Source organism: Antedon mediterranea, chromosome 6 (assembly GCF_964355755.1).
Source record: "Antedon mediterranea chromosome 6, ecAntMedi1.1, whole genome shotgun sequence".
Lineage (NCBI taxonomy): Eukaryota > Metazoa > Echinodermata > Crinoidea > Comatulida > Antedonidae > Antedon > Antedon mediterranea.
Genome location: NC_092675.1, coordinates 24891497 through 24918583, shown reverse-complemented (window position 1 = coordinate 24918583; position 27087 = coordinate 24891497). Strand labels below are relative to the sequence as shown.

Genomic DNA, 27087 nt, shown 5'->3' with positions numbered 1-27087 from the left:
CCGGAGATTTAAAGAAAATGTGTGCAAGGCATACATTTCCAAAAGAGAGTATGTATTTTGATAGTATTACAACAAGCAAAACTGACAATAGTATATTATTTAGTAAATAATAATAATATGCCTCAATTACGAATTAATTTATATCACAAATACACCATGATTTATTATTTTTATATAATATAATATTAATATGTGAATGCTGTCAAGTTTGTGAATTTACTAGAATTGTTTAGACATACCTACCACTTTTAAATAATTTGTGATCAAAATTCCATTAAAAAAATATCACATAAAACTTTACATTTATATCTGCATAACCCAAGTTATCTGGCATTTTGTTCCTTTGATATTCAAATATAGAAAAGAAGCTCACACTATCTTGAAAAGAATACCAGCGGTATACAGTATACATATATATAATGGTAGGCTATATTATTTATTTTAGTATAGTCGTACAGAGTAGTACTGTAGTAGTTTTTTTTTCACTCCATTTGTCAACCACAGACTTTCATTTTTTGATTAAAACATTTGTTTGTAGATTGCAGTAAATCATGGATGTACAAGAAGTCATATAATAGTAATATGTTGCCAATATCATTCAGTTTTCATGTTTATTGCATTACTCACAGTACTAAACCCAAAAGTTAAGAATAACTACTAAATACACTAACCACCAATTATCTAATTCAAATCAGATGAATGTGACCTGACCCCTGTTGCATTGTGGGGATTTAGTGCTTGGTGCAATGGTCATATGATTGATCATGGACACTTGATTTTTTTAAATTATCTGATTGTGTAGAAACCATAAGCTTAGAACTATTGCATAATGTGTCGCAATCAATATATTCAATAAATATTTGTCATTTGCAAAATTCAGAGGAATAATCATACGGTAGTCTAGGTTCTAGACCATAATATAAGTAAAAAGACAAATAATTTGGCGTTTCATATGTATAATACTTGAGCTTACAACTTTCAGACAAAATGTAAAACACTGACATGTGAACTAACATAAAAAAAAGACAATAAATGGGGCAATCCTAATTATAAAAAAAAGTAAAAAATGTTAAATTGTATATAAAATTAAATTATTACAAAATGCTAAAATGATGTTTATAGTTTTTTTGGCATTACATATAATTAAGAATGCCCATTTAATTCTGGTGGAAGCACAAAGCAAAAATAATTATTCCTTTCATAATATTATTTAAAAACTAATAAAATCAATAATACAGACATGTCATAGGTTGATCTAAAATCAACTGTGCAACTGTTGTACTTAGTTGTGATGTTTAAACTTTGTTTTAACCAAATAAAGAAACGTGTCGCTTGATCTTACAATGTAAATGAAACACATCTTAATTACCAATTACATGTACAATGATTTTTCCAATTTTTTATGCTTTTTTCAGGCCTGTAAACTGAGTGAATTGACTAAATTACACTAGACTTCTACAACATTAACTAAATAGACTCTATAGCACAAGGTACTGCTTGGGGCAGATCCAGGACTTCTAAAATGAGGAAGAGCTAATAAGGGCTGGCGGCCCCCTATCACAGCAGGAAATTGACCATTTTCAAGGTGTGCGTTTATTATTCTTAATTATTACAGTAATTTTCTCCCCACCTACATTCGCTAAAAAAATTTGCTTTAGCGGTTTCATCTCTATATTTTTCCATTAATGTGATAATAAGTTTTGAGGAGAACACTCCTATTTTTTGTGTGTTGCGTCAACTTCACAAGCTAGACAATTATTGTATACCAGACACAGACCTGCATAATTCTGCACATAATATTATTAGTTTAAAGTGAAAACTTGCCCCTACAGTACAGTGTCATCAATTATTTGTTTATTTGACATAACTTATGCTCGAAACTCAGTATAGTTATATATGCATCATAGTTAATATACAGTATGTATAAACATTATTACAGTACCTGCTGTTTACTTTGGCTTGTGATCTAAAACTCACAAGTGCAAGCTCTGTCGTTTATAGGTATGAACAACAAGTTTGAGTATTCTCTCATAAATTATAAGATTAGCATTGTAAAAAACATCCTTCCTACAAGATTCCCAGACTTATAAAACTTGGTTCCCACTAGGACACAATCCAAGGATGCAAAGTGATTTGACCAATCACAAGCGATAGATTATTCAAACAGTCATGTGTGATTGGTCAACTCGCTTACGTTGCATCTATGTCCTTGCATTGTGTCCTAGTGGGAACCAAGCTTTACTGATAAAAAGCTAAATGATAATTAACAACTTTAAAAACACATAACACAAGTACAGAAACATGCTCTCACAAAACTTTATAAACTAGAAATGTTTTGGTATATAAATAGCTTTTTAAATTATGACTTATTAAAAAACCACAAATGTTGCTCAAAACTTAATTGACAAATTCATATTACGGATAATATTATTTATCAATTTTAAAACACAACATTTAAAACATAAATATTTCCATCATAAAAATTATTATTCCTTTTTTAATTCACACATTGATTCACCCAAAGTAAGTGGAAAAAAAAATCTAATAATAATGAAACAACACATGTCATCTAAATAAAATTACTACCATACACCCCAAAAGAAAGCTTAACAAACCTAAATTACTAGTGGTATGCCCTTCCCTAAAAGCACCATAAGAATATATCTATACTACTACTATACTATAGTTTAATTTCATTTATCTTTCTTATTTACTGGGCTTTTGCCTTCTGGATAATCTGCAACATTATACTGAATAGCACAACGACTCGGAAACCATCCACGCACTTTCTTCTTGTTCTCACTATTACCTCCTTTGTTAGCTTCAAAAACCAGTTCTCCATATAACCAATACCTAAACAATACATGATTTTTTTAAAAAATGTAAAAATAATTAGCATAGAGATCTTATTTCATGTCATGTTAAACCATGCAGAATACAGAACACGTTTAAGCATGTTCCCTGCAATTGTTAGTCGCATGCAAGCATGCTAGTTATTTATTATAGGTATAATAAAACACCTTCATAATAATAAAACATACTTTTTCCATCTAGTAACCAAGATAATGTCATCCTCATTGATTTTAATGCGAGGCTCATCTGTAAAAGGTAAATGTATACATGTACAAAACCCTTTAGTAATTGGAAACCAGGAACCACTGTAGTCTCCTATTACAATATACTCAATCTGAAAAGTAGGCAAAAATAATTAAAGCTATACAACAGTTTTGACAAGGTAGTACCAAAGAACTTATAACACAAGAATCTCCTGTTCTTCAATTTGTATTCAAAACACAGTATCGGAAGTACAGGGTTAAAAGGTCAAACTGGGCGACGCCATTTCACAGCATGGAGCAGCGCCTCCTCCAAACTAGGAAGTCAATTACTCTATCCCCCCTAGAGTATTAGCGGATCCCCTCTATGATTTTGACTTTCTAATTTGATGCGGGCGCCCTACTCCTCAGTCAATTACTCTATCCCCCTAGAGCATTAGCAGATCCCCTCTATGATTTTGACTTTCTAATTTGATGCGGGTGCCCTACTCCATGGCTCACAATGGCGCCACCCATAGCTCTATTCTATCCCACAATGCCTTTCGAAATTGTTACGCGCTTCGGACGAACAGGAGATTCTTGTGTTATAAGTTCTTTGGTAGTACTGAGTAATCAACTACTACAGCTTTGCCAGCATGGTATTCAGAAACTAGTACCCTCAGATAAATTAAGCTTTGCCAAAGTACAGTAGTATTGCAAAACTAGTGATCTTGGATAAGTCAAATGTGGATTAAGAATTCTATTTACAGTAGTTCTTCCAGTTGAGGTGAAGACAATTATAGATTTTATAGCTAAAACACAAGCACTTAAAAATGCTATGCTTCTCCTAGTCAGCATGGAATACCACAGACATTTTTATCTCATGTTGTTTTGTGCTCTGATATAAAGTAATATTCTTTCCAAACTATCATGATGTATACTGTACATTTTTTTTTTTTTGACAGCAGGAATAATGAACCCAGGTTATAGTTACTGTATATACTCAAATACTTACAGCTCTTAATCGTTTTTCTTCTTTTTGTTTTAGCTGTTCTATCTGTAAAAAAAACAAACTGATCAATGATATTACATTTTTCTTTAAATACAGCAGGGAAAATTAGACAGAGACTGTTCTTTCTACAATGATGTTGTGACACACCTCACATGCGAAGCAAAATCTCACTCTCATTTTCAGAAAATGTCGGCCCACTGGGAATAATACTTATAGATCTTATATGGTTTTACAGTATTATACAAGCTGTACAATTGGAATGAACTCTGAACTAATATTAATCTAATATACTGTAATATACTGAATTACCGTCAGTGTGTATTGATTGCAACCTTCAGCTACCGGCCAAATGATTCCATCTGATTTAGGTTTTCCACTCCAGGTAAACACCTGTCTCATATTTTCTCGCCAACCCAAGTGGTATGGATAAATAAATTCATCATCTCTTTTTCGATAGACAGCCTAAAAATATTTATTTTATATTAATTTTTTTTCTTGTTAGTTATAAGCAGGTTTGTTTTTTTTGGAAAAAACACAATAATGAGGGGCCTCATTTTTGTTCAGAGATGTTCCACCAGTCTTGTGTTTACTGACCAATCAAAGTACAGGCATAATAGTCAAAAAGCGCCCCAACTGTATTTTCCCAACAGATTTTGCAAGGTTCGTGAATATGTGAATGAAAATGCTTAATAAATCTGGAGATCAAAATATGACAAGTGAAAAAGTTATTAGAAGCCTGTGTAGAAACCAATGTTGGTTTCTAACACTGTGTCCCTGCTACTCAAGTACAATTGAAAAGATGTTCATCTCAACCACTTCTTCTTACCTTTGCTTTAATCCATGCCTCAATTCCAGTTTCATTTTTTATTATAACTTTCATCTAAAAAAAAAACACAAAAGACTTTTCTTCACTAATATTAAAACATTACCTTATTAAAAAAAAATCTTATGAAATAACTTTTTTTGATAATTCCAATTTTAAGACAAATTAACCCTGTACATAATCCTTCTGTTTTTAACTTTAAATACAAAACAATATAACTCTAAACTCTATGCAACAAAACATGATGTGCCCATACTGTATATGGACATGATGATATTATCTTTTTTTTTGTCTAACTAGTTTGATAGTTGTAGATTTTGATCAGAAAACCAAAACTTACTTGAATAAAAAATAAAAATCCTACTGCTATCACAACACCAATGGCAAAGCCAATCGCCAGGAATGTTAATATAAGGTGAATGACATCATACTGAACCAATGTAGGTTTATATAGATGAGGATAGCGATGCCTAGGGTAATGTAAGGTCTGAAAAATATCAACAAACCAATTTTATAAAATGATGTTTCTATCAACTTGAGGGAAATAGTCAAATAGAAAGCGATATAAATACTAAGCAACAGTATATTGTAATTCCATAGTTCATATAGGGTATAAAACCAAATTAATTGATGATTGTCATCTATTGTAAACTAAAATATACAATAAAAATGATTAATTACCTTATAAACTTGATGGTAGACAGTTAATATAAGTACAGCCGCTCCATGCATGCACCCAAGCGGAGCAAAAAATAGGAAATATGTAAAACTAGAATGGTTTAGGTGGCCACAGCAAGTGTTAATCCAAGGACAGTGATGGTCCATCTTTATTACACATCTACAAATTACAGATACATTCCATTAATGAGTTTATTTCATACACATAATAATAATTAATTATAAATATATTTATATTAATAAAAGAATCCAATGAAACAGAACAACTGAGTATTCGTTTTTATTCTTGGTTAAAAATAGAAATCAGATTAAAATAAAAAATAAACAAAAGACAAATGAATGACATTTTAAACCCCGAATTCCAAATATTTATTATAAGCAGGCGGATGAGCATCCAGCTGCGGTATGTTGCAAGTACATTATAATGTAATACTTCTAACAAAATGGCATGCCCCAATAATGCAGTTAATGAACAGCAAAACACTATTAATGAAATAATTGAAATAAGGCAATCTCACATCAGGGCCCAATAGTCCTTTGATCTTATGTGTGGCTGCGACAAATACCAACAGTACTGTAGTAGGTACATATTCTCTGCGAAAATCATTTAAACAGTTTAGGGTGAGAAACTGATTGTGTCGCAGCCACAGATAAACCCTTTGATCTCCGGAGCTCAGCATCCTGTTGATAGATTGCCTTGCAATGGTTTCTACTTTGATAGCAAAAAAATGCACCTTATTTTTACCTTTTACAATGCCTACAATGATGGGACCTAGGTGATTTGTAACTCTTACACGAATGACAGTACTGAAGATATTGACAATCCTCGTCCTTTTCCTATTAAAATGTATGAATTAGTTTGATGTAAATATTCAGGCAACACATATAGCTAATAATAAAGATTTGGGAATTGTAAAAACACTCAACCATTTGAAAATATGATATACTGATGATGGGCTATGCCCGAAACATGTTGTGTTAATAAACTTTTATTGAGGCAGATTTAACTTGTTTGATTTTTTACCCTGCCTATGTAGCTCTTTGATTTGTAGTACAGTACAGTTACAATTTACCATTAGTACAGGAAAGATATGCTCAGAATCAGTAAAAGGTTGAAAAAATTGCAACAGAATTTTTTTCACCACAATGCATTTCTATAAGGTCCCTATATGAACATACTAAAAGTCTAGAAAAATCCAGGTAGGGGAAATAGGTTTTTTTAAACAAAATGGCCGCCAATGGCGAAAAATGTCTAAAAATGAACAAAAAGCATATATTTTATATCTAATTACCACTTGACTTTTTATAATGCTTTTTATATTTCTTAGTGTCAAACATTTAAACTGCAATATACATATTAATTTAAATGCTATTTAGCAACAAAAACACACATTTAAGTATCAAGATATCACCACGGTTATAATAATAGACAACGTAGTCCTATGCATTATAATGCAGGACTACGGTGTCTAATAAAACAGTTCATTTACATTTGTACTGTCACAACAATAGAATTATACAATCGTACAATCTATTAATCCATTCATTTTCATTGTCCAGTTATCATCCTCTGTCTATAGGTAGGAATTAAGCATGTGCTGATGCCGTGGTATTCGTCACAAACAGTGGTACTGGTGGTAAATTTGTCATCAATGGACACATCACGCTATTTGTAACTTTCCATCCTCCAGTCTGTGGGTTGAAGAGTACTTTCTATCCACTGCTGTACCATGGTAATATAAACGCAGGGAATGACATTTTGCAGCATTTGTTGTAGGGGGAATAGACTTTATTTCAAGTGCTGTTTTGCTTTTTGCTACTTTCTCCCAGAACGTATTCCTCCTCCATACAGTATAGCTACCAATGCCAATTCCTCTGATGCGATGGTTTCTTTTTTTTTGGAGACGTTTGGTTTTACAGAGTTTGTAAGCATACTACTGCCCAGGTGTTAAGACTTTTTAAGACCTTTTCCTATACCAAATAGATGGGATGTAGTATCATATCCCTGGATTCCATGTATAAAAAGCAAACTAATTTTTACAGAGCTTCACACCAAGGACAGACTTTACATGCATTCACAGTGCTCCCCCATCGAGAACATACAGTATTAAATCAATAAATGAAGCAACCGTGACAGAATATAAATTTAAGAGGAAAGAACACATGGGTCAAACCAACCATATTCATCAATAAAGAAGCAGTGCACATTCCCTCACATATACTATTTTATCATCTATGTGAGACAGTCATACACAATGCATCATTTGGTCAACAAAAAAATCTTAAACTTTTCCTGCAGCCCTCTTTTAATCCATTAACTCCAAACACACTGCTAGACTACTCAGAAACCTTCATCTCACTGCCCACTGTTTGCTACATCAAACCTCTTGGCCCGAAACAGCAACATTTCAAGACACTTATTATGTACCATGTATGTTTATTACGTTATGTGAAGGCAAAGTAAACTATTGTGTTTAATGGCTATAATTATGGGCCGTAAGTAAATTTGGTTTAGGAAAAGGTGTTGGCCTTAAAAATCATCACATCACAGTAGGAGTTGTATGTCAAATTCTGTAAACCAAACAGTTTAAAAAACAAAGAAAACATTGCATCAGGAATTTGGCATTGGTACCTATATATTATGGAGGGAAGTCAATGGAGACTTTAGACAGCCTCTTTTCTTTGAGAAAGTTGCAAAAAGCAAATCTATTCCCTTGCTGCAAAATTTCATTTCGTGAGTCTTTATTACCAGGTATAGCAGTGGATAGGAGATACTCTTCAACCCACAGACTAGAGATGGAAAGTATTGATGACAAATTGACTACCAGCACCAGAGAAACTATTAAAGTTGATTAGATGTACCTATAAATAATAATAAATAAGGTTGTAGTAAAATGAATTGCCGTTGCAGAAAATATGGTTTGGACTGCTGCTCCACTATTTTTTAAGAATGCCACGGCATCAGCACATGCTCAATTCCCCACCAATAGATGGAGGATGAGATACTAACAAGATGAAAGTGAAATTACCGCATTTATTTGAATAAATGCCCTTGGTGGTTGATTTTTAAGGAGGGTAGTGGGGGCGTGTAATCGTCGTGAGGAGTTTATTCGGAGAGGCGTATATTTTTGTGGGTGTAATGTGGGAAACGTGTATAATCAAATAAATACACCCTTTAGATATGAACAAATACAACACCATTCAGTAAATTCTATTACAAATAGAGATGTGTTAAAATACAATATTGTGTATAATATGCATGTGGCGGGGCGTACATTCGAGGAAATAAATTCAAAATGATGTCCGATGGGAGCGGGGGAGGGGGTGCGGTGGCGTAGGTTATTCAAAATGATGTCCTATGGAGGGGGAGGGGGGCATTTATTTGATTTTTCTAAATGTAGCGTTTATCCGAATAAATACGGTAATAGATTGTGGCGCAAGGATTTTCCCGATGAGGGGGGGGGGGAGAGGGGTGGAGAGCGAAGCCAGCATCAATTGGCTGGGCCATCAATGGGAGCGCACCCAGAGGTTCCGATAATATTATACCGGTAAAGGGTAGTTTTACTCACTTTTAAAAATGAAAATCCTTGAAACAGCACTCAATGGGGTATTGTTTTATATTAGGAAATATCATCATATTGTCTACATAAAAAATAGCCAATTGTGGAGAGGGGATGGGGGGACGGACAGACTCCCTCACCCTTCCCATTTGATCTCCCATCCCTATACCCCTCCCCACTGGCACCACCAATGTTGTAATATATTGTTATAACAGTACAAATGTAAATGAACTGATTTATTAATAGACACCGTAATCCTATGTATTAAGCATAGGAAGGACTGCGTTTTATATATTATTATAACAATAGGGATATATCTAGATACTTAAACATTTGTTTTTCGGCCATTTTCTAATTAACAGCACTTAAAATAATGTGTTTATTGTAGGTCAGATCTTCGAAATTGTAAAGAAATATATAAACCATTGTAAAAACTGTTATAAAGTGGTAATTAGATCTATCATTTATGTTTTTTTGTCCTTTTTTAGGAATTTTCGCCATTGGCGGCCATTTTGTTTAAAAAAACCTATTTCCCCTACCTGGATTTTTCTAGACTTTTAGTATGTTCATATAGAGACCTTATAGAAATGCATTGTGGTGGAATAAATTCTGTTGCAATTTTTTCAACCATATTTCATAGTTTTCCTGTACTACATTTCAGGGGCTTCAAGTTTGCCACAAATCATAAAGGTAATAAATTTTGTTTTTAGTGCCACCAAAAGGGTTTTATTTCTCGAATTTGAGTGCAAAACTGTCCCCAGCTCTCACACATTGTGTGCTACTGCTAAAACATGATCAGCAAAATTCTTGCTTTTCATTCTACAAAACTGGAAGCACATTGCACAATTCATTGTGATATGATTAAGAATGTGAAGGAATATAGTATGAATATAGTAGATAGTATTGTCAAAACATAACTTACTGGCTTCCATCCAAGTGGGACAAATCCAGGTCCACGGAACACAGCATTAAAATAATTGAAGAGAATGAAAAATATCCAAGACGACAGAATGGTAAAATTCACAATGCTTCCATAGCTGTCAAAGGTCGGAGGCCAGAAAACAAGGTCACAATAAACCGATAATGTGGTAATGTACAAAATCAGAAAGAGAGTCACAAATGGACCCCAATGACATAGCCTCCACAGTGGACCAACACACATGATTGATTGATATTGATTGTTACCTTCCTCTACAAGGTCACTGCAAAAAATGAAAAATGTTGGAAGCATTTCAAGTATTGTTTGTATAAATAAAGTATGCATAAGTCAGAAAAAGAAGAAACATACTATTTTAACTATATCTATTTAAAAAATCGCTGTTTGTTATTGTCATTTAAATCTTCAATGAAGAATTAAAAATCAGGAATGAAAAAAAGAAACTTACCCCAACCAGCATCTTCAATATTTTTGTCTGGACTAAAGATTTTTAATTTAAAGTTCTTGAATTTAAAACCAGATTACTTTGCTCTCCAATGGATCTATGGAACAGACCAAAATAACCAATTAAAAAACAACAAAACGCTTTTGATAATATCTGAAAAGGCTCTGTTGCAAGGGGAATGTTTAGTGGCAGCGATCAGAGGGTTGTTGTAAATTTTATAAATTTGGATACAGGCAAAAAATATGCAAAAACACTGAAAATGTGAATTTATTGTACATGAAATAATCAATGTTAATTAACCCCCTTAATGGTTTTTTATTTCAAACCAACCTACAAAGTATTGTTTTTTATCATTATCTCACGCATTCCCACGTCGAAAGGAATTGTTTTTTATTGCGATCACATGCAATACAACATACAGGAAATTTTGTTTTTTTCATTGCTAAATCAATATGCAAACTAAGAAAAACATTATTTGTTGTAATTTTTTTTAAAAATATTTATGGATTTAAGATTTCAGTTTTTTTTTTTGCACAGCTAGAATTTGTTTATTTCTAGGAAAAATTATAATATAGGCCTACCTAGGCCTAACGGGTGCAGGTCAAGTCGGCCCTAAACCGTCTCGGCCAAAGTCAAGTCGGCCCCACGTCAAGTCGGCCCCAAGTCAACTCGGCCCCAAGTGAACTCGGCCTCACGTCAACTCGGCCAAAAACTAATCGGTCAACTCGGCCACAATAAAGTATGGAATGCAAAAAGTGCTTAATATTATTATGATTCTTACTATCCACGCTTTAAAAAAAATGAATAAAAAAAAAAATATAATTAAATAATATCATATAAAAAAATGAACTCATTGCCAATATGAATATAAGTACCCGCGTGTTACAAAAACACGTGCAGGTACCGCATTTTAGTAAATCGAAGACGGAGGCCTACGTTCCACCATTTGGCCATAGAAAAAATGATTGTACATCGTTTTTGTCCATGATTTGCGTTTAAAAAAAAGGGGAATCCCCCGGTCAGTGAAAACACGTAGCAGTTGTAGATATCGAAAAAGCTGCCAAAGGCGCAGGGAGGCGCAGCTACGAATTGTTTTCAATTGTGCAATTTAAAATTTTATTAAACGTATTAATAAAGGAAAGTTGGTGAAATCATTCCTATTTTTTTTGCTAAATATATTATTGTCTAAATATTAATATTCATTAAAAGTCTGAATTATTTATAGTTAAAAAATTGTGAAGAAATATTATTTTATCAATCCCCTTCATTTGCACTTTTTGCGTTCCATACTTTAACGGGGCCGAGTTTACCGATTATTTTTTGGCCGAGTTGACGTGAGGCCGAGTTGACTTGAGGCCGAGTTGACTTGAGGCCGAGTTGACTTGAGGCCGAGTTGACTTGAGGCCGACTTGACTTGAGGCCGACTTGACTTGAGGCCGACTTGACTTTGGCCGAGACGGTTTAGGGCCGACTTGGATCGAAACCAGGCCTAACTATTAGTATTACTAGGCCTAAGCCTAGTAGGCTAGGATCTAGGTCTCTCCTATTATAATTAGGCCTAGATGTATATAAAAGAGTAGGCCTAGGCCCTCTAGGCCTAATAAAATAGGTAGGCCTAGGCCTATGCTATGCCTACTAGGCCCTATCTATATTTTTTTTAGAAGTTCAACTTCTAGGCCTAGGCCTAGACTAGAGAGGGCGGTAGGCTAGGCTAAATAATAGTCTTTAAAATGACACCATGTTGTATGACTTATGTCAACATTTAACGCCTAGCTAGCTTATAAGCATATATAAAGCCTATATAAATAGACACATTTAATTTTAGCGCTTAGGCTAGCTAGGCCTAGGCATTCGTACAAACCATCATCAGCATCTCTATCGGATCGTGGTGGTGTTTTTGTGAAGGAATTTTCAAACAAACGAGGGCGTTCTTTCAATACTTTTCGCCGTCCATGAGAGGCGCCCTTTCTCGAGCGTACAGGTCGGCGAGCTAGGCCTACTTGGTTGCTCGGCCGGCGGGCGGCGTGACTATCATCAAACCAGTTTACAAGAGATGTCAGAGGTTCCAGTGCTTAGTTTTGGAATGGAGGGGCCACTTAGTAAATGGACTAATGTTATGAAAGGATGGCAATATAGATGGTTTGTTCTGGACCAAGAAACTGGCCTTTTATCATATTATACTGTGAGTAGTAGGGCCTATAATAATTGATTATGCGTTGGTTGGGCTAGAGAGGCCGCTACTATAGTGTTAGGCCCTAGGTAGGCCTAGCTAGTATTAGTACTTTACTTACTCCCTCTGACTACTGGAGTGAAGCCTAAGTACAGTAGTACTAGTAGTACTATGCCTAGCTAGCTAGGCTAGCTAATAGCCTATTATGTGGGATCGGATCCCCTATACTTAGTATGACTATATATTCCTAGTTTTGCCAATTTTCAATTAATGTCGATGTTATGCGCGATTTGAACGATTTGCGCAATTTGAAATTGCGCAAAAAAATCCTTGCGCAATTTGAAATTGCGCAAAGAATTCTTGCGCAATTTAAAATTGCACAAGGATTTTTTTGCGCAATTTCAAATTGCGCAATCAACTTGCGCAATTTCAAATTGCGCAAGAAAATCTTTGCGCAATTTTAAATTGCGCTGCACAATTTGTAAATTGCGCAAAATAGTTCTTGCGCAATATGACACCTTTGCGCAATTTGAAAACGAACTGTAAATTTTCCCATACATGGCTAGGCTAGGCCTAGGCAGAGGAGTTTAAAATGTAGTATTTTATTATATAAATAAGACCATTTCAATGAAGATAATGTTTAATTAATTGAATCATTCTTAGAAATTACTATAAAAATATGGGTGTGCATGATTTCACAATCTGTCGAAAAACCTTGCGCAATTTGCAGATTACTTGCGCAATTTAATACGTTGCTTGCGCAATTTGAAACACATGTTTCAATTCAAATTGCGCAAGGATTTTTTTTGCGCAATTTCAAATTGCGCAAATCGTTCAAATCGCGCATAACATCGACATGATAATTAAAGTTTAAATTTCTTCTTTAATTTACAAATGAAATAAGGAGCTGATATCAATGTTAGTAAATACTGTAGGCCTATATAAAATAAAAAAATTCTCTCAATTATTAATTTAAGTTGAAAAGTAAGATTGAGTTAGTTCGTTTTGGGTACACTAGACAATATCTTGACTTACAAGTAACTTGTGTGTCAACGATCAAAACTTACTTACAATCCGCATATGCAGAACATATAAGTCATAATACACGAGGAAACGTAAAAAATGTTTGTGCTTTAATACGATGTATTGTATACCAGTCAGTGGTGTGCCAGGATTTCAGCTATTAACCTATTTTTTAGGGGTTGGGGCGAAGTCAATCCTCCCCAAGGGAGGGAAGGAGAATCCCTCCCCGAGGGCCAGCATATTTTGATACTTTGGCTTTTTCCATTAACTTTGCTATGTAAAAATGTTGTTTGTTATACAGTAATAGGCCTATATAAGAAAAAAATGTGCATTTCGGTAGTACATCTGATATTTACATCCACACTAATAAATTATTAAATATTTCTTTTGCTTATTTTTAGTCAAAAGAAAAAATGGTGAGAGGATCACGTAGAGGCTGTGTCAGATTGAAGGTATAATTTACAAAAAAATATTTTAATTTTTAAGGGTGTCTTTAACCATATTATGTCAACCTTAATACAAAAAACCTTGAATTGAATTCTTTTTTAATTGGCTGAAAATTCATATTACTGATAATTGATTTCTTCAGTACAAAGTTGCTTCTTTTAAATACCTTTTCTTTTACACCCAAAGAGTTTTATGAGTATGAATGCTTATCAAACTGCACAGCTATTTCCTTTTGTAATGGATAGCCTAGGGTAGCGTGATATTTTTCTTTTTAGGGATTTTTTATTTCTTGCTTTTAGGGAGCTGTGATTGGTATAGATGATGAAGATGACTCTACATTTACAATCACATGCGACAACAAAATGTTCCATTTTCAAGGTAATTATACAAATAATAAATGTTGAATAGGAAGAATATTTTCATGAATTGAAAGATTTGTTCTATAGATATTTCTTACGAATGAATGAATTCTCCCAATATTTGCCAAATAAAAACATTCACTATTATAACAAACTAACGTTTTTGCAGACCGACATCAAATTAGCTTTAAATCGTTGCATGATTTTGAATAATGACAACTGTATACAAAAAGTGGAAAAACAAAACTAGCCTAGATCAGTTTTAGTTCCCACTTTTTCATTTAGCTAATTTGCCTTTCTACACTAGCATTTAGGCCTAGGCTTTAAAGTGCAGATGTGTACAGTACACTGGACCTCCAGTCCTTAAAATAAAGACCAAGTTCTACCACCACCAGAGCAATTGTTGATGAGTGCTTTGAGCCAGTGAGGATTATATAGCTAAAACTTATCAAATTGGCTTTAGTGCATAACTTTCTCATGCAATAAGTATAATTATATTTTATATTATTATTTATTTATTATCAGCTCGAGATTCAGATGAAAGAGGTCAATGGGTGAAGGCGTTAGAGGATATTATTCTTAGGCATTCACATCAGCAATATCTGGTAAGCATTTGCACTCTTTTTAACCCTTTCATATTGATGAATCAAAGGTTCTGTTTCTGCTCCTAAATACCAGTAACCGTGTAAATAAATTAACTCCAACTTCTTGGCATCAGAAACAGGTTAAATTTTCAGTAACTGGTTAAATTGCAGCATTAAAATAATGGTCAAAAGCACCCAAATTATTCGCCATTTTAATTCAGTTAATACTTGTTATTGATATGCAACGCAAAATAATGGTTATTTGATTAGCAGTTGCCGACATCTGCAGTAACGAGACCCAGAACCCCTTGCATTTTTGATAATGCTAACGATTTTCGCCAACTATGGATTCCTTAGAGTCTCCTAACTAGAGATTGCGATTTAACAATAATTAGTTTGGGCCAAACACCATCACTTCTAGGCTTTAATCTACCATAATTGTACAGTAAGTACAGCACAATGAGAATTTTTTTTGGATGCATCAGGTATTACTGCTAATATCTAATCTCTTTTCCTCAGCTAAACTTGTTCAAAATGCTGATTATTTATAGTGTGAACTGTTTCAATAAAGTTCTTATGCAGTTTATATTTTATATGCTCTATAAATGCATATCATGCAGTTTGTTATTCCATTTGTTCATTTACAGAAGCAATAACAAAAATATCAATCCATGCATGTGGTATTCATAGCCAGCTGCTTAAATCACATTTTAACCATAAAAACAACACAATTGATCGTAATAATAGGCTCATTCATAGTATATATATACTTTAAAATAAAATACAGTTTGTGACCTTAAATTAGATTGGAAAAATGTACAGGAATATAGTATCTTTAACTTGTTCTGCATTCCTACTTGTCATATAGCCATAGTGATTATTTTATCTTTTTCTTGATGGTATTGCATTTGTTAATAGTTAATATATGACAGCTTTTATGAGTCCTTCATTTGTAAAAGTACAGAGTTCATAAATATGATTAGCCAATGCCTTTCATTGGTCCTGTTTCTGACCTTTTGTGGATATATACTGTATGAATTCATTAGTAGCCTCTGTACCTCTGTATCAATGCACTACCATCACTATTGTTATTTTCATTCGGTTATTCAAAGAAATCTTTCATTTTGGATATTTTGACAGTATGGTATGGATCACCTGTATATACTGATAAACCAGTACACAGACAGGATTGTGGTAGTGTCTCTTTGACAACCTTTCAGCAAATTATCTACAATGTTACTCAATGCCATTATTTCTTGACAGGCTTGCTTGAAATTGTTTTAGTTAGTTGACTATTGTCATATTGATTATGGCTAGGTGGATTACAGTATTATAAAATACTTCTTTCGTGGTTTGAGTGGTTAAGTACTCTTTTCTTTTAAAGGAATCCAAATTGAAATAAGTTACTGATAGTTCTTTTGTAAGTCTTTTACTGAATTTATGGAAGCCTGATTGACTGTCAACTTGTTCAGATTGTATTGCACAAGTTCATTTTATCAAATCATATCTGGAAAAAATATTTGCCATAGCTTTTAAGTTACAATTGCAAATTAGCATGCTTCCTGCAGCTTACCTTGCAAAATGGCAATATCGTGCCACAGAATTCTCGGTTGATGAACATAGAGAAAAGTTAGAGGTGAAGGTAATGTTCTTAACGATCAGTTTTATATGTTCTGCCATTATGAAATTTGTAATATGTTTCTTAACTTTCAGTAGACTTTTTCACTCTTGTTTAGAATGTTTTATGAAACATTTTCAACCATATATAGAATAAATAACACCATAATAATTGAAACAAACTACACATGATTATTTAATAATAATAATATCCTGGATTTATATAGCGCCTAATGTTGTCAAACTTCTAAGCGCTAAACATTATTACCCCAGTCATTTTTTCCTGATCAAACACCTATGGAAACATGCTCCCATAATGCAACTAGTAATCAGTGCAAAGTTGTGTCTTGATCTAACCGGGTACCCATTTATACACCTGGATGGAGAGAGGCAAACGTAAGTAAAGTATCTTGCCTAAGGATACAAGCAATGTGGCGAGAGTTGGATTCGAACCTCGATCTCATGATCAGTAGTCGAACGTCACACTGCGCCACACGCCCTTACAACATATTTGTTTTTCTACAAAGTTCCATTATTTAAATTGTTATTTTACAAATCAAGGAAGAATAATACAAACACATTTTGTACCTTTTGTTTTCTGTTTAGTTTAAATTACCAAAGAATACATCATCAATTAATGATTTTGAACGCAAGTTAACTGAAGCTGATGCTTACCTCCAGTTACTTATAAATCAAGCAGAATCTCTAGAAGCTAAGATGCAGACTGTACAAACAGATCAGGAAAATGTAGATCAAGAACAGGTTCTGTCAACAGCTAAGGTATTAGCCTGGACTTTTTTATTTGAGTGAACATGCAGTATGTTAACACCCACATTGTCTGCACTGGTACTCGTCGTATGAATGTTTTGATTGAGGTGGAAATTCATGTTGACACACAAGTGTACGTACAATTATGATATAATCACCTTTTGCGCATGGTGTTATTCATCTGGGACGTGTTGACAGCAATATTAAACATTATATTATATTGTCAGTCAACTTAACATTACAAAAACATGTCACAAATGACCCCTCAGTCAATGTGTTGGTCAAAAAAAGATGTTAAAACAAAATAAAAAAGTTTTTAATATTCTTTTTTATTCAAAAATATTTTTATTTTTTATTTTAAAGCAATTAATTAATCTTCTATTTTTACTGATTAAATATTATTTCTAATTTCTTTAGAATATGATAGAATCCATTAAACAAGCTATTGTACTTTTACAAGTTGCCAAGGTAAAGAACCTTTCTTTTATTACTCATTATACATACTTCATTATAATATAATAGATATTCTACCATAGACCACTAAGGTTCAAAGGTCACTCGCCTATATACAAACAATTTTTATCCATGCACCATATTACTTTAAATATTGACATTGATATAATACTGTGTTTGACCTACGACCTGTCCAAGAAATATAGTTAACAATTTTGGAGGTGGGATAACAATCTGTCATATATGAAATCTATCTAGATAGAGTTTAATTTTGTATATAATGAATTGTATTTATGATTGTATTGTTTAGACTACCTTATATCCAATGAACGGAATAATCCAGTCTGATTTGGAAGATGAGGCAAGCTCTGCTGATAATCCAAGCTCATTGAGACGATCTACCACCTCAGGTATTTTAAGCAAAATTTCTACCTCAATAATGTATTTGCATGGTAGACTTGATCCAGATCATGAATAAGAGTGCTTGATACAGAGGTAGAGCAATATAAATGAAAAATATTTCAACATATTAATTAACACTACAGACTGTTTCATCAGAGAGAGATAAAAATACCTCCTCAATCTTCAGGTGTTAGACTCTGAGTCTGTGATATGCCCAAATATGGTAGTGATATATCTGAATATAGTAGTGATACGACATCATCATGTCCATATATGGGCAGATCACAATTTTTTTTTTTGCATAAAGTTTGATAGTGTAGACAGAGCTTTAAACTAGGTTGAAGGAAGAAAATTATGAAAAGGTTTTACTCCAGTAATCTGTAAATTGTTATTTATAGGTAACCATCAAAATGATTCTGCAACAGCCCAACCATTAAGAATGGAGCAGTCTAGTATAGAATCACCTATAAGAACACAGATCCGATCTGACTTAATTCCCACCGTGTCATACTCAAGTAGTGAAGATGAAGAATTTTTTGATGTTGATGAGTATCAGAGGTAAATTTTTATTCTGACAATTATAGTACAGTGATTAAAAAATCTATATATAAAGCAATTGAAAAGTGATTGAGTCAGAGAGTAAAGGCAAATTTCATTTTGTGAAAATGAAAAATCAAATATAATCTTTCATCTTTTACCTCCTATTATTATAATATTTATTATAATTTAATATAATTATTTGCGCCATTTGCACTCATAAACATTCATTATTTGTATATATATATATATATCGTTTTCAGTGATGAAGAAGTTACCAAAAGACTGAATGGTGCTGAAAAGGAAAGAACAGAATCTTTCTCAAAATATGATGAATCTGAAGATGAAGATGATGGTAACTATTTTTATTTATTTAAAAAAAAAAAAATTCTACATTTTGATAAAATAATTTTATTCTCTACAAAAGAAATTTTAAATTTCTATATAATTTTTATCAAACACTTTAAATTAGGAAATACAGATGAAATGACTAAATCCCTTAACCCCCTTTTTTCAGTAATTGACTGCGAGAAGCATGGAAGCGTTATCACGCATCTGCTGTCACAAGTTCGCCTTGGGATGGATTTAACCAAAGTTGTGCTTCCTACCTTCATATTAGAGACTAGATCAGCTTTAGAGATGTATGCAGACTTCTTTGCTCATCCAGATCTTTTTTCAACGTAAGAGAATTTTTCTTAAGACTTAATCGCACATGTTTTGTACCGAAATACTCTATTGTATTTTATTTCCAAATTATGTCTCACAGTAACAAATTTAGATCGATACTTGCAAAAACTAATAGGTCAGTTTCTTCTTTCTACACAACAGCAATCTGTGCAATTAATGACACATGTTTACGTTAAGTTTGTGCTTCCCCGAAACCTAGAAATACCGGAATGGTGTCCGGTGGGGCTTAGTTTTTTACCAACCCCGAAACCTTGAAATACCGGAATGGGGTCCGGCGGGGCTTAGTTTTTTACCAACCCCGAAGCCAGATCTAGAAATACCGGGATGGTGTCCGTTGGGGAATAGTTTCACCATATAGTTTAAGTTCGTTTTATTTATTTGTTGTTCCAAAACCGTTAAAATTCATTTCAATGTAAATGTTTTTTATGTTTACAAATGACAATAAATTGACTTGACTAGTATGAGAAAAAAGATTTATTAGATAATTAACTCGAATATGGTTTTTAACAAAATTCAAATTCAGAATGTTAATTATTGTATTCAGTACTGTAGATTATCACTGGTAACACACGTCATTAGCTATTTTGATTCATTTAGAATCTCAACTCTAGATGATCCAAAGGAGAGAATGATACAAGTTCTACGTTGGTATGTCTCTGCCTTCCATGCAGGACGCAAGGGATCTGTTGCTAAGAAACCCTACAATCCAATAATTGGCGAAACATTTCTTTGTTACTGGGATGTTGACCCCGAAAATACAGATAAGGTATAATTCATTTCATATTAAAGGCCTGAACTATTGTATATCGGAGAATGTAACAAAATATATTTTATAAAGAGTCAGTTTTCCTTTATATATTACTAGAAAAGATACCCGCTGCAGAGTGTGTAACCACCCTCTCCCATTACATCATATAGCCAACTCAACCCCTCCCTATGAGTGGTTCAAACTCAGCATTCTCCCCTGCTCACCTTCACCTTCCCCCGAACTCGGTGGGGCTTAGTTTGAAATCTTCACTACATTCCCAAACCTAACCCCAACAACTCTAGATGATCTGACGAAGAGAATTATACAAATTCTGCCTTGGTATGCGTTGGCCTTCCATGCAGGATGCATTTGTTGCCGATCAAACGAACAAATATCCCAAGTGGAGAAAATGGAGCATTTATACGCCTTTTTGGCTGCTAAGGGAATAATTTTGCCAGAAAGGCTACCTTACTGCTACACATTGAGCAGTACAAATGACTACCTGTTGCAAAGATTGCAAAAATGTCATACACAAATACCACATCACAATTAGATCACAAAATAGTTCACAATAGTGTAATATGTTTTTCTTTATTAGAATGATGTAACAACAGATGGACCAGTTCCATGGGCTCCTAAAAACACAGTTTCTTTTATTGGGGAACAAGTGTCTCATCACCCTCCAAGTGAGTCCTTTTTACTTTCTTTCTCTTATTCATACATTCTTACTAATAATTATCAATCTAAAATTATCTATGTTTCATATTTTGTTGGATTTCTTTGTGTGTTACATAATCGTTTTAAAAAAAAATTAGCTTTTTCTTATTATCAGTGAGAGGATAGTTCAAATTACAGATGAAGTAAAATTCCTATTTTGTTGTACACAAATATTATGATTATTTTACTTTACATTTTTATTTATGTACTATTTCAAAAATTACCCACCAACTTTTGTTCGCTTGTTTCTCATCTTCTGGAGAGTGACTTGATATGGTATCATGATCTTATCATCAGCTTCTACTACCTATAACTACTGAATAACAGTATTTCACCATTTTTAGAGAAATTCATGTTTTTTATTTCATGGTTTCAGTTACACTTTTTTGATTATAGATTTAATCAATATTATATCATTTTTTTCTTGTAGTATCTGCATTTTATGCTGAGTGCTATAACACACAAATGGCATTTAATGCTCATCTTTGGACAAAATCTAAGTTCTTAGGATTATCAATAGGAGTTGATATGATTGGCCAAGGTAATATACAACTCCTTCCTGTTATTGTACAGTATATCCATTTGGCATGCTTGTGCATTAATTTAGTGAGATGCACCACATTGCGTTATATTTTGATATTATGCACCCACCTGTGTCATGTTCACAAGTTTCACTTAACATAATTCATGTTTTTTTTTCAGCTTGTGTTTCTGACCTCAAACATGAAGAAGATTACATAATGACATTTCCAAGTGGATATGGTCGATCTATTCTAACAGTGCCATGGTTTGAAATGGGAGGTAAATGTCAAATACTATGCAATAAAACTGGTTTCTCTGCGCAGATGGCATTCCACACTAAACCATTCTATGGGGGTAAAAGGCATAGGATAACAGCTGAAGTTTTGTAAGTACATGAATAATGTTTGAATATTAAACTCTCCAAAAATCTATACTTTTCTTTAGGTCCAAAAAGGTCCCAAATTCTTTTTACCATTACAAACATATTCAGACTACCAAAATTGACAGTATTATTAGTGTTTAAAACCAAACCAAATTTTTGTAAAAAAAATCTTAAATACTATGTATGTTTGTATTTGTATAGTCATGTTTCTGATAGTAAAAAACCTATTTTATCGGTTCAAGGAGAGTGGAATGGGGTGATGTATTCTAAAGGATCAACTGGGGTGAGTATTTAACAATAGCAGGAATTTTTTTTCTGCTATGTGAAAAGCATACCAGGTTGTTTAAGGGCTGACATTTTGTACTGTTTATCAGTACAATCAGTATTAGTGATTTTTAAAATTTTATTTATCAATTTGTATTTATTATTTGCTATCTGTGCAATTAATTGAAATGGCAGTTTCCATGTCCCCTTCAATGTTTGGTTTTTACTCTTTGTCTTCAATACTTTCATGTACAGTAGGTGTGATCAGCAGTATGGTAATAACATAGATTCTGTATATAATAATAAGTATACAGAAACCAACAATAATAATAACCAGTGTTTTCTCAATGTATAATGTACTGTTAATGAATAGTAACAAATGTATTAATAATGTTATTTGTAAACAGAATCTTGTATTTATTTGAAGGTTTTTGATTCTATACGAAGAAAAAATATTATTTTCACAGAAATATGATGTGCCTTTTGTTGACACAAAATCAATGAAAATTATCAAGAAAAAGTTGAAACCCTTACCAAACCAAGGAGAATATGAATCTAGAAGGTAAAATATTTTTCACATTATACACAAAAGTCGTTTTAATTAGGGAAGCTCTTGTGATTAGATTTTAATTTTATAATCATTATTACGTGTTGTTTATTGTTGTGTATTGTACTTTGTGTGTTGTACACAGCAATATCCATAAATATAAATTAATGATGACAAGTGCTTTAAGATATTGTCCAATTTCTTGAGTTCCAAATATCAAAACTTTCAACTTCTTATCTTTTGCAAATTGTTTTCAAGCTTTTTGTGATAAAAATCGGCAAGACTGAGTGGCCAAAATACCTGGTATAGTGTGGGTGTGATAACAATGTTGTGAAATGGAGAAGAAACCTGGTCAATCCAGGTGTATGTTCATTGTATGTTAGGTTGTTATTTGTTTTATTAATGCAATTGCAGGCTATGGAAGGACGTAACACTTCATTTAAAATCAAAGGATATGGATCAAGCCACGGAAGCTAAGCATTTTCTTGAACAAAGGCAACGAAATGAGGCTAAAGAACGAAAAGAAACTGGTACTACATGGCAACACAAGGTATTTTGTTCATTTTGTTCTTTGTTGGTTGCTTTTCCATAATAATGAGTGTTTTAAAAAAGTTCCCTATCATCCCAATACCATTTCAATCACTAAATGTTGTTCATATGCTTGTTTAGCTATCTATGTTAAAAGTAATCGACGCAGAGCAAGTTGATTTCCGAATGTAATCAGTCGACGTCGCATGCACACATTTTTAAAATGTTTACACAAAGCTGAACGTGTATTAGAGCCGTTCATTATTACCATTAGATATCACTTTTCCATGGGATAGGGCTAATTTCAAATTACACAAGGTGCCTAATTGACCAATCAAATTGCAAGAATACAATCATGTGTGTTATAATATGTTTCATTCATTTTACAGCATTTCCATGAAGATGGAGAAATCTTTGTATACAACCATCACTTACAATCAAGAAAGAGTAAAACAAAAGAAGAATCATCAACCTCTTAGTGTAGCACACCACCTTTATATTGTATACAGCTGCCATGAGTCTTTATAAATACATTTTCCATCATAAAATGAGACTAAAATTTGCCAATTTTATCATTTTTTAAATAAATAAAATTCTCAGAAACAAATGTTAACATGTTAACCATACTTCCTTTGGACTAGCATGTGTTTATTTCTGGTTGGTTATGTACACAAAACAATGCAGTCAAACTGGTTTATGTTGTAAATATCTCTTGCTTTATGGTTGTTTTAAAATATTACTGTGCTTATGAGCGATTTTTCCTTATTTTGTTGAAGCAAGTCAATTTAGAAGATAATTTTTAGGAAATATTTGTACTAGTAAGAGAATTATAGTATTCATTTATAACTATAAATCAGCTTACATATCTCTAATCTTCAACATCAATGTTTTGCTTTCAATACAAAATGATCTTCCATTTCCCTATTTTATGAGTGAGTGGCCAAGCAATTAAGACAGTGGAACCGTAATGCTTTGCCATATTAACATCGGCAAGGGTTCGCACCTCACTCGCTCCATGGTGGTAGAACGAGTCTTCTCGAATAAGGACTATAAACCATAGGTTCAGTGTACACATCTGGCTCGTGTGCACTTTAAGGAACCTAGTACATCTTTCGAGACGAGTAGGGGGTTACCCTGGTGTATTAACATAACTGGGCCCTCTGGGAGACCAGTCTTTGACTGAAGAGGTCGCCCAGTATAAATATATATTTCAATCAATCAAGAGGGCCCCTTGATTGTCAGCATACGCTGTTTAGGGTCACCCTCTATAAACAACGAGTAATAAAAAAATATATATATATATTTCACATTCTCTCTAGTGGTAGAACTCTTCATCTTGCTTATACAGAAATTCATAGAACTATATTGTATCGTCATATAATTTTTATTGTTTGTTTTTTCTTTTTGTATAATGTCCATATTGAGTGTGGAAAAAAGTAATATTGGCAATAAAGTCAAATATATTGTTTAAAATTTTAAATATGTTATTAATAAAGTACTACCTAATATTACTATATTTAATATTGGTATATTAGCTCAAAATGTACAGGATACCTCAATCGTACAGGTAACGTACAGATAAAATTGAATGATTGAATTGCACTACCTTTTTTTTTTTATTTGAGCTAGTTGCAATTTGTCTTTTTAGATAACATGAACGACCGTAAACCTCCTCAAACAGAACTGCATTACTTTTAGTTATTGTTATTTGTTTATACTATTTTATATTTACATAATATAGTAGGCCTATATTTACAAGATAGTGTACGAAAATGTATGCGGAGAGGCTCTGCCTACACTATCAAACTTTATGTGACAAAAAATGTAATGTGCCCATATATGGAAACGATGACGTCATATAACTACCACATTTGTTTATCAAACTAGTTTGGTAGTGTAGCTTAAGATCTGTAATGTTTTATTTTAGGCGTACAGCAATAATATTATTATATAGCAATCTAGCTGTGTTAACCGAAAGCCTGTTGATTATTTTGTAATATATAATTCCTATCTCGGTTATGTCATTAGTTGCTTCCATTTTACAGTATTGCCTTATTTTAAATAATTTTCCTGTTGATTTATAGGGAAGAACAGACGTTTATTTATTTTTTTTTCGGTATAAAAAACATATAAAAGCAGCAGATGCTGAAAGTATTGCATTTACATAAATACTGTATAAAAAGTACACAAAAACATCAAAACATTAACATAGGAAAAGTATCAATTCATTAAGTAATACAAATTTATACAAAAATGCTCTATTGCTCATTCAGAGCAGGCTGACAAATTTGATTTCGTATTTTATTTAACGGTCTGTCATGTTTACAGTGGGTGTAATAGTGACAAAAAACGCGGCGGATTTACACTATTTATCCTTATGTGTCGCGAGGGGACCTCAAAACCATGCTTCGCTTTGTAAAGCAAGGACGGTGCTTTCGAAATTAGTTGGAATTGAATTATGTTATTAATAACCACCTCCAATATGTAAGATAGTATTATATTAAATAATAGATGTATATTTTTATGTAAAATTCCGTTTTATTGACTGTATGTTAACATATTGTTTATTTTACGTTACCAATTATATTCCTGTGTTATTCAGCCACTAATTATTTAAAGCAATTCTATAGTTAATTTACTGTAATTGAATTTAGGCCTCGTATGAAATCTGTTTTATTGGCAGAATCATGATTTTAACCAATTAGTGATTAGTAAGAAAGACTCTTAACCATGCCACTAAAAAGCCAGTTTCATTGTTATTTACACTGTATGAGGTCTGATGAAATGAGAGAGGAGTAAGTCTTCCCCTGATGTAAATTAAAGGTTTTTATTAATGCTGTAACTCATGGTCGAAATTAATTTTATTTTGCAAGGTAACGCTCGATGTTATTTTCCTTTTTCACAGAGCGAAACAAAACTATGTTAAATTCCCATTATTTTGAATAAATATAGCAATTATGAACTCAATCATTGTGTATGTATTTCATAAGATTACACATCCATGTCTACATTCAAGAAACGGTTCGAATCCAACTTAATGGATAACATCGACTCTCGTACAGTACTATGTCTAGAGACAATAAACACGTATAACCTGAAGTTTCTTGTCTCCTGACTAAACATTCCTCCATTGAACCAAAAATCCATCCCAATGAAATTAAACAATGTGCTACAATTTCAGACTTTAAAGCCCAACTCATCAAACATTTGATCTCAAAATATTAAGTTGTACTGTAATTGTTTATATTGTTTATTCAATGCAGCTTATTTTTAATTGGTGTATCTCATTATAACTTTGTTTTGTTTTGTTTTATTTTGACTTAATTTGTGCTACTTAGTTTTGTTATTTTTGTATTTTATAAGTAATGATGGAGTAAGAGCAGTTTTCTGTTTGGGCTCATGCCTATTACTTGCTCCTGGCAAGATGAATTGTAAAATGTACTTTATGAACTTTTGCCGAATAAATATTATTATTATTATTATTATTAACACCACCGTGTCCAAACAAAAACCGTTCATCACAATATATCGCCGATGAGCACTTTTATAAAGAAGAATAAAATCATTTAACAGCATTTCAATTCAACATTCTTCACGAATAAAAAAACGTTCGCATACCAAACTGTTCACCGACTAACCAGTTCATCGCCGCGAATCACTGATGTAGAGCTGCAAATCGTCAAGTCAACGCAAGTCATACAAGTGAACCAAACACCTTAATAATCAACAACAAATTGTTCTTCTTTATCTGTTTGGGCCTCATTTAAAAATGTAATTTGTTGGTGCGACGTCAACAATGGTATTCAAATAGGACACATCATGGACGTATGATATCCCGCTGTACA

General features: G+C 33.0%; 2 protein-coding genes across 2 annotated transcripts; one reads left to right on the top strand and one right to left on the bottom strand.

Annotated features, from left to right (window-relative positions):
- Positions 1-73: 73 nt before the first annotated feature.
- Positions 74-12394, bottom strand: LOC140051748 (palmitoyltransferase ZDHHC6-like). Its single transcript, XM_072097048.1, has 11 exons — positions 12349-12394; positions 10491-10584; positions 10028-10307; positions 6291-6382; positions 5549-5705; positions 5208-5354; positions 4871-4924; positions 4354-4506; positions 4048-4089; positions 3042-3187; positions 74-2853 (listed from the first exon to the last, which is right to left on the bottom strand). Exons 3-11 carry the CDS (start codon positions 10265-10267, stop codon positions 2694-2696), a joined length of 1191 nt encoding a protein of 396 aa, XP_071953149.1. The 5' UTR covers positions 10268-10307; positions 10491-10584; positions 12349-12394; the 3' UTR covers positions 74-2693.
- A 51-nt stretch (positions 12395-12445) lies between these two features.
- LOC140051288 (oxysterol-binding protein-related protein 9-like) lies at positions 12446-26209 on the top strand. The gene is made up of 18 exons (XM_072096452.1): positions 12446-12669; positions 14082-14132; positions 14427-14505; positions 15012-15091; positions 17294-17467; positions 17873-17923; positions 18219-18318; positions 18709-18868; positions 19111-19202; positions 19365-19527; positions 20132-20300; positions 20881-20968; positions 21430-21540; positions 21702-21906; positions 22105-22186; positions 22635-22729; positions 23129-23264; positions 23632-26209. Exons 1-18 carry the CDS (start codon positions 12541-12543, stop codon positions 23719-23721), a joined length of 2055 nt encoding a protein of 684 aa, XP_071952553.1. The 5' UTR covers positions 12446-12540; the 3' UTR covers positions 23722-26209.
- Positions 26210-27087: the final 878 nt, after the last annotated feature.